General features: G+C 43.0%; 1 protein-coding gene across 1 annotated transcript in view; it reads left to right on the forward strand.

Moving 5' to 3' along the window:
• LOC136624599 (cell surface glycoprotein CD200 receptor 1-A-like) overlaps positions 1 to 2,212 on the forward strand; it is a 29,868-nt gene extending 27,656 nt beyond the window's left edge. The window contains exons 5-6 of the mRNA XM_066598559.1: positions 404 to 458; positions 2,005 to 2,212. Of these exons, the coding sequence (XP_066454656.1) occupies positions 404 to 458; positions 2,005 to 2,103 (154 nt within the window). The 3' untranslated portion in view covers positions 2,104 to 2,212. The remainder of the gene's footprint in view (positions 1 to 403; positions 459 to 2,004) is intronic.
• Positions 2,213 to 17,454: the final 15,242 nt, after the last annotated feature.

A 17,454-nucleotide genomic window follows, 5' to 3' on the forward strand; every position in this document is an offset into this window, starting at 1 on the left:
CATGGTCTATATAGGCACAACTGTGGTTGGCAGCATCTCCATGCGAATCTCTGGATATAGACCCTCACTGAGACTCTGCATGGGACTCTAGTGATAATATCTAGTCTACATACCCCGCCACCGGGTTGCTCTACCTTCTTTTTCACTCCAGTCTTTTTTAATGTAGACCTTCATTCTAATTTATGTTACTCATTTCAAAAACATCAAGTCTTTGATGAAAAAAAAACAACAAGAGCAGAAATGTGAACCTAACAGAATAGAGCTCAGATGAAAACTGGTTTATGTTTTTTACTATTTCATGAGCAGAATATTCACCGTACTAAATATCAATGAAAAACATTGAAAACATTGTATAATCGAATACAAACATATCAAAAATTCACTAACATTTCCTTCTCTCTAGAACATGCCTCGGTGTGAAAAAAGACAGACCGGCCACACGAGAAAACCCTGTGGTGGTGAGGACTGAGTTGTTACTGGAATTATTACTGGAATTTTCTAATCAATCAGAAATCTTCTGCTATTGAGATACATCGGAATAATCTATTTAGCATTTCAGGTTCATTTATAGCCTATTGGAAAGACCACATGGCTGTATTATGGTGCCAGTCTGTACCGTGGTGTAGTAGGGCCTCTGTAGAGTTCCTTCTACTGAACCTCCATAAAGATTTACCATAGAGCCTATACGGCAGTGTGTGGAGGCTCTAGCACCCAATACTGAAAGAACAGGCTCGGTGTAAGACAGGCTGTGAACCACTTTGCAGAGTCCATGCAGCAAATTTTGTAAGGCAGTGCTGGACAAAAGCAAAATGTATGTCCTTGACCTAAGGCGGCAAAAAAACAACAACTGCCACTGTCGCTGTGCAAAAAAAAGTTTAAAAATCCAAAAACATCAAAACCAGCATAAGTGGTGCAAAACCACAGCCAAGATAACATGTAATAGTTTTGCCAAATGGCACCTCTTTGGGGGAATTTACAAAGGTAGCAAACGTTAATTTGACATTGAACGCATTATGATAACTCAACTACAATGAACTACAAAAGAGTGACAAACGCGGCATGTACGCCTCCGCCCTCATTGTGTCATTTCCATGAGTTTTAACAAATGATAGCAACTATAGGAAATAAATTAATGAACAGTACTTATATCTTAAATCTTCTATTGCTCCAGTGTCAATGCTCCGGTAGTCCTCATTGGTCAGCATTAGAGATGAGCGAGCGTCCTCGTTAAGGCAAATTCTCGAGCGAGTATCACCATTTTCAAGTACATGCCTGCTTGCCCGAAAAGATTCGGGGGCAGCGGGGGAGAGCGGGGGATGGGGGGTGGGGGGGATGATCTCTCTCTTTTTCTCCGCTCCCCCCTGCTCACTCCCGCAACTCGAGTACGCTTGCTCATCTCTAGTCAGCATCTTACATCCCTATTAGAGATGAGCGAGCATACTCGCTAAGGACAATTGCTCGATCGAGCATTGTCCTTAGCGAGTAGCTGCCCGCTCGTGAGAAAAGGTTCGGCTGCCAGCGCGGGTGACAGGTGAGTTGCGGCCGTGAGCAGGGGGGAGCGGGGGGGAGAGAGGGAGAGAGAGATCTCCCCTCCGCTCCTCTCTGCTCTCCCCCGCCGCTCCCCGCCCGCCGCTGGCAGCCGAACCTTTTCTCTCGAGGGGGCAGGTACTCGCTAAGGGCAATGCTCGATCGAGCAATTGCCCTTAGCGAGTATGCTCACTCATCTCTAATCCCTATGACTAATGCAGCCAATCACCGGTGCTAGCATGCTGAGGTCAATGTTCTCATAGGGACAGTGGGACTCATAGTAAACTATCAGAATCCAAAAGCAACGATCTTATTGGCTACTTTATCTCATCTTCAAGCAATCTTTTTTTTGCATCAGCACTTTCTTCTTTTTTGTTACATATTCCTTGTAAATAATAGTATCTATAAGTAACGTTTCCGTTAACCTATATCAGTATTTTGTTAGTGACTTTTGCTTTATGCTTCTTTTAATATCAGGTAATGGAGGAAGTGGAGCCGTATGCGAGTTTCACTGTAAAAGTGAACACCATTTACAATTCCACCTATGACCTTGCAGAATATAAAGGAGCTCAATGAACAGGACAGAAAACTCTGAGATACATGCTGCAAAATTATAAACTTCCTTTGTCTGGATGGAGCCACTAATTTATTTGTAATTGTTCTTTCACCTTATGTCAAGAATAAAAAAAAATCATGAAATAACATTTTGTAATTTTTTTATTTTTACATTGTGATTTGCACTTATCTGTATTTACTAATTTATGACATTAAAACCTCATAAAAAGCTTTGATACCTATAGATTTGTATAGTCAGAATAAGGTGTTCTCCCACGGCCGTGAAAATGCACAAATCTTGTATGAATATGAATGGGGTCATATACATGAGCGATTTATTTTTTCCCCGCATTGCATGGCAGTGTGGGATAAAAATCACAGTATGTCCTATCTTTGGGTGTTACCTCAGAATGCATCGCCCATTGTTTTTAATGGGGCTGGAAAACACATTACAATGAAAGCAATGGGAAGCACTTGCCCATCTCCCAAAGCCATAAAGGAGGATTGCAACTTTACTGAAGGGATGGGACGCATTTTTGGCCGGAAAGGCCTCATGCCCACGGTTATTTTGGTAAAATTCTGCGTGTCTTCCCGTAGTGCCTTACCAGTTTTTGTAAATATCAGGTCTGCGAGCTGAGACTGTGTATGGCCACGAGTGTACTGTGCATGCCCACGTATCAAACGGACATGTGCAGTGAGACTGTTTTTTTTTTTTAATTTCCCGCTCTGTTTTATAGCAGGTTTGCATATGAAAACACCACCCATACACGACATATTGCATATGGACAGCGTTGCATGTGCTGCCTATACAAATGCATAGGGCTCACACTGCATGGTACGACAAGAAATAGAGCATGCTGCGATCTATTTTTCTCACATATCTAGTAGAGCAGATGGGAGTTATCATACTGAAGGGCAACTTCAAGTCACAGCGTCGCAGAAGTATAAATTTATGGCTATGTTTGATACCCTGAAGAATGGAATGAACCTCAGTCCTGGATTCTTGCATAATTAGGGAATATGAAAGGACTGAAGGAGGTTAAGAGGGGTGTCCTCTTCCCAATCATTGTTTTTTTTTTTTTTTCTTAGTTTTTCTTTTAAACTTCATAAAAATTCAGAAATTGATTTGTAAAAATGTTGCCATCCAATAGGTGGTGCTGCAGAGGTAATGTTTTCAGCTCCTTCTATGAAGGAGAGATAACAGACATCATAAAACTGTCACATTCCTTTGCTCAGTGGACTGATTAAGTATTTATCTCTTTGCTCAGTTTGTCTGTTATTTTAAGTCTTGAGTGTGAAACAGTCTCAATTTCTGTGTGTGAACATTTACTTAGATCAAGAGGGTTGTCCTTTCTGCATCTGTATGTTATATTTCTGCCCCATCCAAACCGGTTTCATTTTAGCCTCATGAAGGGTTGAACCCGAAAGCTTGCTGTAACATCATGGATTTTTGTTAGCCATTAAAAGGTATTATATCTAGTATCTTACTGGGTTTCTCTCACTGAGAACAATCACACTACACGTCTGCACGCCGGTGTGCATGGAGTGAACTTTCATTGACTACATTCACTGTATATTACATGACTGTGCATTGTACGCACAATACGCAGTGAACAAACGCCCGTGGACATGAGCCCTGAAAAGCACATTGGAGACCTCGATATTGGCCAGGTTTCACAGCCCGATATCATACTCGCCTGTGTGTAGGAAGTCTAACAGGACTAACTGCCTCTACCAAAGAAGGCACAAGGCTAGCACAGGAGCAAAATGACCATTCAGATATTAGAGCAGGCAAGAGAGGGCCCACAGCTCCAGAACATATCCAAAATGTCAAATATAAATATACATATATACTTTATATCCTTGTGTTGTCTTCTTCTGTCAAGTTGTTAGCAACCTTCTTAAGGAGGACCTATCAGTGGACAAAGCCAGCAGGGTTAGCTGCATAGCTTTGCAGTCGCAGTCTCGCTGTCCCAGTTTTTTTCTATACTTACCTCTCTTCATCCAGATGGACAACTCTTAGCTCTAGTTCCCAATGTGTCAAGTGGGCGGTCCCCACTGCTAATTCTCAATAGCTGATGTTAGACAATGAACTAGGATGTCACCCATTGAGAGTGAACAGTGGGAACCGCCCATTTGACAGACACGGAGGTGATTATGGAAAAGCAAGCAGGAATAAAGTCATTTGCAGAGCTATGTAGCCTTTCTACTGATTAACCAGGGACAAGTCCTCTTAGTTGTCTAATGTTCTGGAAATACAAGGTGACAACTTATATGGTCACCAATACAGCTCCCAGCCTAGCGGGGCCATCTATACAGTGTGGATTTTTCCTCTTCTGTGCGACTGCTAGAAAATATTACTTAGAACTGGGTAAAGCTGAGCTGTGCCCGTACCATCATCAGAAGGTCCCAGCTGTAACTAACAGGTCCTGCTATAATACCCTGGATTGGATAAATGTCTGCTGCTAAGTGTATTGCTGTGTATTATATGAGAGATCAGGTGATTAAACATTCAAGTCACATAGGGAGAGTTAAACAATTCTTTTAAAAAATTAAAAAGGTTTAGGGGGAAAAAAAAAATTAAAAAAAAAAAAAAAAAAAAAAAAAATATATATATATATATATATATATATATATATATATATATATATATATATATATATATATATATATATATATATATATATATATATATATATATATTATTTTTATATATATATATATATATATATATATATATATATATATATTTGTTTTTCCCATTAAGATTATCCATATAGTGCAAAATTTGTGAAAGCATAAAAAATATACAATTTTGGCATCACAACAACCTTATTGTAAAGTTAAAAACTTTATTTATACTGTACAGTGAATGATGTAAAAAAGTTCTAAAAAATGATGTAGTTCCCAGGATTGGTGGGTGTCCCAGTGGTCAGACCCCTACTGATCATAAAGTTATCCGCTATCCTGATGCAATATGACAATTGTCCACTAGATGGCAGAATATGTTCGTATTGCTCCATACATAGGTATAGTGAAGGTGGTACAGATGTAGCAGAGCTGAATTTGTGATTTAACTTTGCGTAGCTCCATTTGTGCATAATGGGAGAAATCTGTTATAATACCGAAATTTGAACCTGCAGTCCTAAAACCTCAGATAATACATTGTGATATTACAAAGAGCTGCAGCAAATTACAAATTAAGCTTTACTACTTCATTGTATGTATATACAGCTATATAGTCTATAGCTCAGCCAAACATATGTGTGCTTTCAAGTTTGCTGCAAGCCAGCAATTGCAAAAATCCAAACCTGTTGGGTTTTGTGTGATTGTTGAGTTGTGTTTGCAGCAACTGGCAGCATGACCACATTCATTTACATTGGGATTAAATGTAGCATGTTCATAGTGACATCAATGGTCGCACAATATGCGTCGCAGCCAAAATCACCAAATAGCCCTAGTCAAATTCAGATGAAATTATTTAACCCTTAACACCACAGGGCACACATTTACGTTCTGGGTATGCGGGATTCTTATGCAGCATGATTGCGATGCGGGTGCTGGATGTCTGTGATAGCAGAAACCCGTCTGCAAAAGCCACAATCAGCGCTAATGCTAATCGCGGTTGTTAACCCTCTAAATACACTGATTGTTATTTGGGGGTCTTGAATGGCCACCTTGCAATCCAAATAACTGGATGATGTTTGGTCTCTAAGGGCTCCCACCCACTGGCGATATTTTCTCCACTGCGATGCGATTCTAAAGTTAAAGTCTCGCAACGCAGTGCGAGAAAAAAATCGGCATGACGCCGGGGATATCGGCATCACGCCGACATATCGCCAGTCTTTTCAATGGGGCCAGCGGCAGCAGGAAGGAATCCTCTGCCACAGCTGTCACAGCTGTCACAGCTGTGGCAGAAGTCCCCGGCATTCTATTCCATTGCTTTCAATGGGATCGGGAAATCAATGGTTTCAGCAAGCCCTGCGGAATGATTATCGGGAAAGGACTTGAAATATAAGCCCTTCCCCAATAATCATCAATAAGTGTGAAAAAATTTTTTAAAGAATTATACTCACCTCTCCTGCTCTCAGCTGCGTCCTCCGTCTGGCTCCCCGGCACTGCTACTGAGCTCTTTCAGCAGTCGGGGATTTAAAAATCCCCACCTCCTGAAAGGGCTGTGCAGATTGGCTGAGGGCTCCTGCTACTGCTAATAGCTATATCTTAGCTATTCATGAATGAATAGCTAAGAGCTATGTGTGATTGGCTGAACGCTCAGCCAATAGTTAAGCAGTAGCTGCTCTTAGAGTGAGGAGGAAAAACCAGAAACGAAGACAAAAAGGCTGTATCCTTAAGGGGTTAATAAAACATAAGCATTACAAGACAAAATACTAAAGTTCAATAGTAAATGATCATGTAATGCAAATCATATGATCAAATCATGTGTGCTACACATGATTTGATCATATGATCTGTCATTCATGAGAAGCAGGAAGTGGATCCAAAACAGCAGAGAAAAAAACATCCTGGTAATCAAGGTAACTGGGACCTCTAGTGGTAAAAATAAGTAAGTGCATATTGACACTGAGGCCTTAGTCACACGGACGTTTTTTCACGCGATTTGCGGATCGCATGACGGATGCGCATCCGCAAATCGCGTGACCGGTGCGCGCAAGTCGCCCGCAAATCGCCCGAAAATCTGCTCCTAGCCGCGTTTCATTAGAAACGGGCCGGAGCTGTCCAGCGCATTGCATTCAATGGAGACGACAATACAGCCGGCTCCATTGAAAGCAATGCGCTGCGGGCGAGCCCGGGATGAATTGTCGGTAAGGGCTTAAATATATAAGCCCTTCCCTGCAATGCATCCTAAAATGTGTAAAAATAAAAAATATATATGCACTTACCTTCTCCCGGCAGCTGGAGCTCCGAGCGGCCGTCCTGCAGTGGGTGTGAAGGGGGTGTGAGTCAGACCTGCCCCCTGATTGGCTCAGCGCTGAGCCAATCAGAGGCATGCCTCACTCACACCCATTCATGAATTCATGAATGGATGTGAGTCAGACCTGCCCCTGATTGGCTCAGCGCTGAGAGGCAGCAGTCACTCACCCATTCATGAATTCATGAATGGGTGTGTGAGTGAAACTGGCCTCTGATTGGTCAGGCTGTGACCAATCAGAGGCAGATCATTCAGCAGGCGGGGATTTTAAAGCCCCGCCGGCTGAATAGTGCCGAGAAGCAGTTCAGGAGAACTGACAGCGGCCGCGGCTGGACTCCGGCTGCACTAGTAAGGTGAGTATACAATTTTTTTTTATTTTAACACATTTTAGGATGAATTGCAGGGAAGGGTTTATATATTTAACCCCTTCCCGACAATTCACCCCACGCACGCCGGCAGCCCATTGCTTTCAATGGAGCGGCTGTATTGCCGCTCCATTGAATTCAATGGGCAAACATCGTTCTTCTCTGCCACAGCTGTTACAGCTGTGGCAGAGAAGAATGATTTGTCTTCTACATGTTCTCAATGGGGTCGGCGCTGCTGCCGCCGGCCCCATTGAGCGCATATACAGAAGCGAACAGGAATCGCAGATAGGTGCGATCTGCGATTTTTTGTTCTATAATTTATCGGACGAGCGCATAAAAAGCGCTCATGTGTCCGATACCATTGCAAAGCAATGGTTTTAAAAAATCGCCGGACGCATGCGCATGCGCAAATCGCGGCAAAAAACGCCCGTCTGACTAAGCCCTGACACTGTTAACAGGGAACCTCTAATGTTAGAGTTAAATAAGTGCTGACCGCTGCAAGCACTGCTATGGGGTGCTAAAGATGGATAATTAAGGGCTAGAACAATACATAGCTACATAAATAAACGGTCATGAATCAGTATGTACAAGAATAAATGGCTATGTGAGAAAAAAATTAAGACCTATAAATACAGTATCCTACCAAAAGTAATTGGACACCTGTGCAATAAGCAATACTAGTATTTATTTCCATATGGTAATTCTTAGTGGGGCTCCTTTGGACCTAATGACACTGGATACTCTCCGTGACATACTTTCTACTAACATCTACACTTCAGCTGGTATTTCCCTCCATTCATCCTGCAAGCGTCTGCTGAGTTCTATCAAAAAGATGGACACGGTTCATATTTCTGACCCAACGTTCCAGTTAGTCCCACAGTTGTTGAGTAGGGTTCAGGTTGGGACTCTGTGCAGCCAGTCCAATCATTTGAACATCCACATACTCAAACCAACGTTGAACAGCGTTGGGTCTGTGACGAGGCGCACGGTCTTGTTGGAAATATGTTTGACCATTTCCAGAGTATTGTCACATTGTCAGCAGTACATTATCTAGAATGTCAAGGTACACCTCCGTGTTAACCCCTTAACCCGTTAACGACCGGGCCATAGCCTTTTTACATCCTCCGGAAGTGGGCTTTATTCTCTGACGTAAAAACACGTATCCTGCAGAGAATAAGGCCCCTCGGGCTGTGGACGTGACAGCTCCATGCTGTTGGTGCCCGCAGGTAGCCGACAGCATGGAGCGGTCATCCCGGGCTGCGGGACCCCCCCCCCCCCCCCCCCGACATTGCGATCGCGGCTATCCAATAGATAACGCCGATCGCAAAAAAGTACATAAAAGTACAAAAAAAGTTAAAGATTCAGCTGCCCTGATGGATCGGATCAATCGGAGCAGCTGAAAATACTCACCCAGGTCCAGCACGCTGCTCCCCGCTCTCCTGCCGCTCCGGGCCCCGAAGCCGGTCTTCTGCGCATGCGCGCCAGGCGGCATTACGTCAGCCGCATGCGCAGAAGACCCGGCGGCGCGGGAGATTTAAAATCTCCTGGCTCCCGGCTCCTGTAGGTAGCCGGGAGGCAGGAGATGTCAGCGGGGACCGCAGTGAGCGGACCCCGGTACCGCGATCGTCGTTATCCAATGGATAGTGGCGATCGCGAAAAAGTTTTAAAAAGTTTTTTAAAAGTTTTTAAAAAGTCAGTTTCACCTCCCCTCATGGATCGGATCCATGAGGGGAGGTGAAAATACTCACCCCCAGTCCTCAGCGGTGTCCCGATGTCCCGGGACCCGAATCCCCGTCTGCGCATGCGCGCCCGATGATTGACAGAGTCTGGAGCAGTGACGGGTGGCCTCGTTGAGCATTCCCCAGTCACGTGATAAAAAGGTAGCGATCTACCTTTGGCCGGTCTCACATGACCGGATAGGAATTACGGATTCCGCATGCGTCTGATCCTCGGTATTACGCGGATCAATCGCATTGGATTACACAATTCCGCTCACATTAGCGGGTCGGAATTGCGTAATCCACTCGCAGAAAAGAGAACGCAGCAGGTTCTATTTTACCGCGGCTATCCGCAGCATAGAGCCCATTGTTCTCCATGGTCGCGGATATACCCGCAGCCCATACGCAACTACCTTGTATACGGGCTGCGGGTACCCGCGTCATCGCTAAGCGACGGTGCGGGAAATACAAACAAAAAAAAGGTGTACTGCGCATAACCGCCTGTGTGAGTACGCAGTTATGTGCAGTACATTACGCGGCTGTACGCAGGGTCACAGCTGGGCTCACAGCTGGGATCCGCTGCGGGCCTCCGCAAGCGGATTCCGCCTACGGCTGCGTGAGCCCGGCGTTATTCAGATCACTACCTGTAATACGCAATTTACAAGTAGCCCCGGGAACGCTCGCCTTCCTGCAGTTCCAGGAGCAGCTTGTTGAGCGCCTTTTGTGTGAGACCGCCGCACCTCAGCAAGCTTACGAAGACTCACAGAACGCCACTTTTTACACCCCATACCCGCCACTGAGGTCAAGAAAAGCCCCTCAAAATACATGAGAGGAGGGGGATACCGGTTTTATTGCCCCATGGGCCCATTCCAACCAGCCTCCGTAATTACCCCTGTCTTCGGAAATACTACACAGTTCACATTATTACTTTTATCTAAGATTTGCGAACGCCAAAAAGGGCGCAGAGGGGGGGATATTTTTAGGGAGTCAATTTTTATTCCGTACAAATAAGCAATGGGGCCTGGAATTTATTCAGTTGTGCCCTAAAATCCAACAGGTGTTCTGTCCTTTATAGGCCTTGCCATGCGTCCTGTAAGTAGATTAGGGCCACAATGGGTATGTTTCTGAACACGGGACAAATGGGGGTATCCATTTGGGGGTGAATGTCTTCATTCCTATGTACACTGTACAAAAAAACTGTTTTTAAATTGAAAAAATTGCCAAAAAAATTGAAAATCGTAACTTTTTCCTTCTGCTTTGCTTAGATTCATTCAAATACTGTGGGGTCAAAATACGCAGTACACCCCTAGATGAATTCGTTAAGGGGTCTAGTTTTCAAAATGGAGTCATTTGAGTTTTTTTTTTTTATAGTTTTGGCCGCTCAATGGCTCTATAAGTGGGCAATGGGGCCTGAAATTTATTCAGTGGTACCCTGAAATCCAACGGGTGTTCCCTCCTTTATAGGCCTTGCCATGGGTCCTGTAAGTCTATTAGGGCCACAATAGGTATGTTTCTGAACACGGGACAAACAGGGGTATCCATTTTGGGGTGAAAGCCTTCATTTATATGTGTGCTGTACAAAAAAAACTGTTTTTAAATTGACACAATAGCCCAAAAAATGAAAATCCTAATTTTTTCCTACTGCTTTGCTTAGATCTATTCAAAAATTGTAGGGTTAAAATACACAGTACACCCCTAAATAAATTCGATAAGGGGTCTAGTTTTCAAAATGGGGTCATTTGTGGGGGTTCTCTATGGTTTTGGCCGCTCAAGAACTCTACAAGTGGGCAATGACGCCTAAAAGGACTTTAAGCAAAATCTATGTTCTGAAAGCCACTGATTACTCCTTTCATTTTGGGCCCCGTTGTGCATGCGGACATAATATTAGGGCCACAATGGGTATGTTTCTGAAAACAGTACAAACAGGGGTATCCATTTTGGGGTGTAAGTCTTCATTCATGTGTACACTGTACAAAAAAAGCTGTTTTTAAAATGACAGAATTGCCAAAAAAACAAAAATCCTAATTTTTTCCTTTTGCTTTGCTTGAATTTATTCAAAAACTGTGGGGTCAAAATATGCAGTACACCCCTAGATAAATTCGTTAAGGAGTCTAGTTTTCAAAATGGGGTCATTTGTGGGGGTTCTCTATGGTTTTGGGCGCTCAAGAACTCTAAAAGTGGGCCTTTCCAATCTTGGCTTGGTATAGGAAAACAAAGTGTTTCTCAAAATGCTAAAAAGTAATGTTAAATTTGTACGTCTCCTAAATGGTTAAAAAAAAAGAAAGTTTTTCCAATGTGCGCCCAAAATAAAGTAAACGGGTGGAAATATAAATCTTAGCAAAAATTTCTATATTATGTTTGCACATATTTAAGATATTGCAGTTGGAAATGTGTAAAAATGACGATTTTTTCAAAATTTTCCCAATTTTGGCGATTTTAATAAATAAACACAAATTCTATCGGTCTATTTTTTCCGCCTAAATGAAGTACAACATGTGGCGAAAAAACAATGTCAGAATCGCTTGGATATGCAAAACCTTTCTGGTGTTTTTCCATGTTAAACTGACACATGTCAGATTTGCAAAATTTGGCCTGGTCATTAAGGCGCAAACAGGCTTGGTCACTAAGGGGTTAATAACGCGGCCATTTTTCTTTTTCCATTTTCGTTTTTTCCTCCCCCCTTTTAAAAAATCGTAACTCCTTTATTTATACATCGACGTCGCTGTATGAGGGCTTGTTTTTTGCGGGACGAGTATTTTTCAATGGTGCTATTTAAAGTACCATATTATGTACTGAAAAACTTTAAAAAAATTCTAAGTGGAATAAAATGAAAAAAAAAAAATGACATTTTGCCATCTTTTAGTGCGTCTTGCTTCTACGGCGCACAAACGGCAACAAAAACGACATGATAACTTTATTCTATGGGTTGGTACGATTACTACGATGTATAGTTTTTTTTTTACTATACTGTTTTTTTTTCAAAGACATTAATTTTTTTTCAATTATTTTCTGCGGTCATATTGTGCGCGCGATAACTTTTTTATTTTTCCGTCGACATAGTTGAGCAAGGTCTCATTTTTTGCGGGATGTCCTGTAGTTTCTAATAGTACCATTTTGGAATACATATGACTTTTTGATAGCTTTTTATTGCATTTTTTCTGGGAGACAAGGTAACTATAAAAGTGCATTTCTGGCGTTCTTTATTTTTTTTTTCGGACGACGTTCACCGTGCGGGAAAAATAATGCGCTACTTTGATAGATCGGACTTTTACGGATGCGGCGATACCAAATACATATTTTTAATTTATTATTTAGATTTTTTAATAATAGATATGGCAAAAGGGGGGTGATTTAAACTTTTACAACTTTTTTTTTCAATTAAAAAAAAACTTTATTGATTTTTTATTTACATTACTTTGAAGTCCCCCTGGGGGACTTTAAGATGCGATGCTTTGATCGCTCCTGCAGTATGACGTAATGCTCTAGCATTACGTCATACTGCTTTTTGACAGGCAGTCTATCAAGCCACCCTGTGTGGATGGCTTGATAGGCAGTCTGTTAAGGCAGCCCTGGGGCCTTTCATTAGGCCCCCGGCTGCCATGACACCTGCACGGCTCTCCCGATCTCACCGCGGGGGGGGGCATTCGGGGGATTTAAATGCCGCTGTCAGAATTGACAGCGGCATTTAAATGGTTAATAGGCTCGCGGCTATTGCCCGTGGGTGTCAGCTGTTATAAACAGCTGACGCCCGAACTGTATGAAGAGAGGTTGCATCGCAACCTCTTTTCATACATACCCCGCGGCCGCAGGACGTACCGGTACGTCCTTGGTCGTGAAGGGGTTAATGGTTCTTGTCACTACATCCAACAGACCGAGACCATGCCATGCAAAACACACCCAGACCATAATGGAACCTCCGCCGTACTTAATTGTTGGCACAACACACTTGGGCAAAAGACATTCCTCAGAATCCTCCACACCCAGGTACATCCATCTGATCTGAAGATGGAGTTGTGTGATTTGTCACTCCGAAGAACATTCTTCCATGTCTCAACTGTTTAATGACAACGCTCCTCGCACCATTATAGACAGGCCAATGCATTGCGCTTTCTGATAGATGGCTTGTATGCAGTGGCATAACCCGTATACATACCTGTAATAGTATGGCATGGTTTAGGACATGAGATGCTAATAAGATAGTATCCATTTTATTGGTAGGGGTACCCAAATACTTTTTGTAGGATAGTGGATGTAGATAAGGGGTCCCCAACCACTGGTCCGCAGACCTGGTCATTGTTTTTTTTTTGCCAGTCCGTGGTGCCGCTGTCAGCCACTCACCACGTATGTAGTTGTAGCTTCCCTGCCGATATTCATTAAGCAGCGCTACTAGCAGCACTGATCCCGGCCACACTGTGACATCAGTGTGCAGCTGGGATTCTCCTCCCCTCTTCCCTGATGTCTCCTACTACTTGGTTCAGCAGGAGCAGGGGGAGGAGGCATCCGGCCGCACACTGCTGTCGCAGTGTGCACCGGGATCAGCGACACTTCCACGAGGAGGAGGGGGTAAGTATGTTTGTGTCAGGGGGGGCCGCTATTACTACTGGTGCTGATATAGGGGATACTATTAGTAATAGTGTCCCCTATATCGGCCCTAGTAGTAATAGCATTACTACTGAAGCCACAGTGGAATATCACTATTATTACTGGGGCACTGTGGGATGCCACTATTACTACTAGGGCCACTGTGGGATGTCACTATTACTACTGGGGCTGCTGTGGAATAGTACTATTACTACTGGGGCTTCTGTGGGATGCCACTATTACTACTGGGGCTGCTGTGGGATGTCACTATTAATGCTGGGGCCACTGTGAGATGCCACTGTTACCGCTAGGGTCGCTCTGTGGGCTGTCACTACTTCCGCTGGGGCAGCTCTATGGGCAGTCACTGTTACCGCTGGGGCCACTCTGGGGGGTCACTATTACCACTGGGGGTATGTTCACACATGGCGGAAATGCTGCTGAATGTCCTCAACGGAAATTTCTGTGGCAAATTCTGCAGCATTTCCGCATCTAAAAAGCAGTCAAAATCTACATAAGGAACACACTTCGGGTGTCACTGTCTCCCATCACCCCTAGATGGGACCGTCTTGTTGCAGGAAAACAAGCCCAGTGCTCCCACTGATCCAGGGAAACAAGCCTGTTGCTCCCACTCATTCTGAACCCATGGTGAGTTGAGTCACATTAACATTATAAATGTCATAATTAAATGATAAGTATGCACTTAACTCCGACCCCCTCCATATCCCCGCCCCCCATATGACCAAAGTCCCGCCCCTGTCCCACCACCACCCCGCCCTGCCGGGCCATGGAAAAATGGTCTTGCTTGAAGCCGGTCCCTGGTGCAAAAAAGAATGGGGACCACTGATGGAGATGATTCCTGTAATATGACAATTGCACGTTGAATTCATTGTGAGCTGTGCCTACAGCACCAAACTGGGCAGCTACATACAGACAGTGCTATCTGCTTCCACTGCTGTCTAGAGATAAGCGAACGTACTCGTTTCGAGTAATTACTCGATGGAGCACCGCGATTTTCGAGTACTTCAGTACTCGGGTGAAAAGATTTGGGGGGTGCCGGAGGGCAGGGGAAGGCGTGGCGGCGTGGGGGGTAGCAGCGGGGAACAGGGGGGAGCCCTCTCTCTCTCCCTCTCCCCCCCACTCCCTGCTGCAACCCCCCACTCACCCACGGCGCCCCCCGAATCTTTTCGCCCGAGTACGGAAGTACTCGAAAATCGTGGTACTCTGGCGAAAAAGGGGCGTGGCCGAGTACACTCGCTCATCTCTTCTGCTGTCCCTTTAATGCTACTGTAACTGCAAATGAGAAAGGTTGTCCAACATCTTACACGTCCAACAATTTTTCTCTATAAATGAAATTGCATTCAACTGTGTACATTCTTCAGTCAAGCCAGATATCGAAACCCTGATGTTCTAGTATCCAGCAGGTGGATGGCAATGACACAGCAATATGGCAGACAGGCACAAGGACAATTTGCAGCAATTTTTAACTTTGCTGTACACATATGCACATTCACTCAATCCATAGGAGGGCACATTTGTTTTTAATGTTGCATATAAACCAGGTAACAGTTTCCAAGTCACAAGTCAGATATATACAGAGCTTTTGTCTACTGCCAATTGAAAGCCATGGGTGCTATAGGTAGATTAGGGTCACAAGGGGTATGTTTTTGTACACTGTACCTAAAAAAAACAGTTTTTAAATTGACAAAATTGCCAAAAACATGAAAATCGTAATTTTTTCCTTCTGCTTTGCTTAGATTCATTCAAATACTCTGGGGTCAAAATACACAATACACCCCTAGATGAATTCGTTAAGGGGTCTAGTTTTTAAAATGGGGTCACTTGAGTGGGTTCCTTATCGTTTTGGCGGCTCAATGGCTCTATAAGTGGACAATGGGGCCTGGAATTTATTCTGTTGTACCCTGAAATCCAACGGGTGCTTCTTCCATTATAGGCCTTGCCATGTGTCCTGTAAGTAGATTAGGGCCACAAGGGGTATGGTTCTGAACACGGGAGAAACAGGGGTATCCATTTTGGGGTGCAAGTCTTCATTCCTATGTTTGCTGTACAAAAAAAACTGTTTTTAAATTGATACAACTGCAAAAAAATGAAAATTGTAATTTTTTCCTACTGCTTTACTTAGATTTATTCAAAAATTGTAGGGTAAAATTACGCAGTACACCCCTAGATGAATTCGTTAATGAGTTTAGTTTTCAAAATAGGATCATTTGTTGGGGTTCTCTGTCGTTTTGGCCTCTCAAGGGCTCTACAAGTGGGCAATGGGGCCTAAATCACCTTCATGCTAAATTTCTGTTCTGAAAGCCACCGACTACTCCTTTTATTTTGGGCCCCGTTGTGCATCCAGACAAAAGATTAGGGCGACAATGGGTATGTCTCTGAACACGGGAGAAACAGGGGTATCCATTTTGGGGTGCAAGTCTTCATTTATGTGTGTGCTGTACAAAAAAATCAGTTTATAAAATGACAGAATTGCCAAAAAAACGAAAAATCAATTTTTTTTCCCTTTTGCTTTGCTTGAATTCATTCAAAAACCGTGGGGTCAAAATGGGCAGTACACCCCTAGATAAATTTGTTAAGGGGTCTAGTTTTCAAAATGGGTCACTTGTGGGGGTTCTCTTTGGTTTTGGCCACTCAAGAGCTCTACAAATGTGCTATGGGGCCTAAAACGCCTTCAAGCAAAATTTATGTTCTGAAAACCACCGACTACTCCTTTTATTTTGGGCCCCGTCGTGTATATGGACATAATACTAGGGCCAAAATGGGTATGTCTCTGAACAAGGGAGAAACAGGGGTATCCATTTTGGGGTGCAAGGCTTCATTCATTTGTGTGCTGTACAAAAAAAGCTGTTTTTAAAATGACAGAATTGCCAAAAAAATGAAAATCACAATTTTTTCCTTTTGCTTTGCTTGAATTCATTCAAAAACTGTGTTGTCAAAATAGGTAGTACAGCCCTAGATAAATTTGTTTAGGGGTCTAGTTTTCAAAATGGGGTCATTTGTGGGGGCTTTCTTTTTAGTTTTGGCAGCTCAAGAGCTCTACAATAGTGCTATGGGGCCTAAAAGGACTTCAAGCAAAATTTCAGTTCTGAAAGACACCGACTACTCCTTTCGTTTTGGGCCCCGTTGCACATCCAGACATAAGATTAGGGGCACAATAGGTATATTTCTGAACACGGGAGAAACAGGGGTATTCATTTTGGGGTGTAAATCCTTATTTTCATGGGCAATATGGGAAAAAAATATGTCTTTAAAATTACATATTTGCAAAAATATGAAATTTTATTTTTTCTCCTCTAAATTGAATTAAATCCTTAAAAAAAAACGGTGGGGTCAAAATACTCCTGACCCCCCTCAGTGAATACATTAAGGGGTGTAGTTTTTTAAATGGGGTCATTTGGGGGGGGGGGTATCTATTATTCTGACACTCATGAGCCTTTGCAAACTTGGCTTGGTGCAGGAAAACAAAGTGTTCCTCAAAATGCTAAAAAGTAATGTTAAATTTGTACGTCATCTAAATGGTTAAAAAAAACACAAAAGTTTTTCAAATGTGCATTCCGAACAAAGTAAACAGATGGAAATATATATCTTATCAAAAATGTGTACCGTATGTTTGGACATATTTGAGATATTACAGTTGAAATGTGAAAAAATGACAATTTTTTCAAAATTTTCCCAATATTGTTACTTTTAATAAATATACACAAATTATATCAGTCTCTTTTTACAACCAAAATGAAGTACAACATGTGGCAAAAAAACA

Source organism: Eleutherodactylus coqui, chromosome 4 (assembly GCF_035609145.1).
Source record: "Eleutherodactylus coqui strain aEleCoq1 chromosome 4, aEleCoq1.hap1, whole genome shotgun sequence".
Lineage (NCBI taxonomy): Eukaryota > Metazoa > Chordata > Amphibia > Anura > Eleutherodactylidae > Eleutherodactylus > Eleutherodactylus coqui.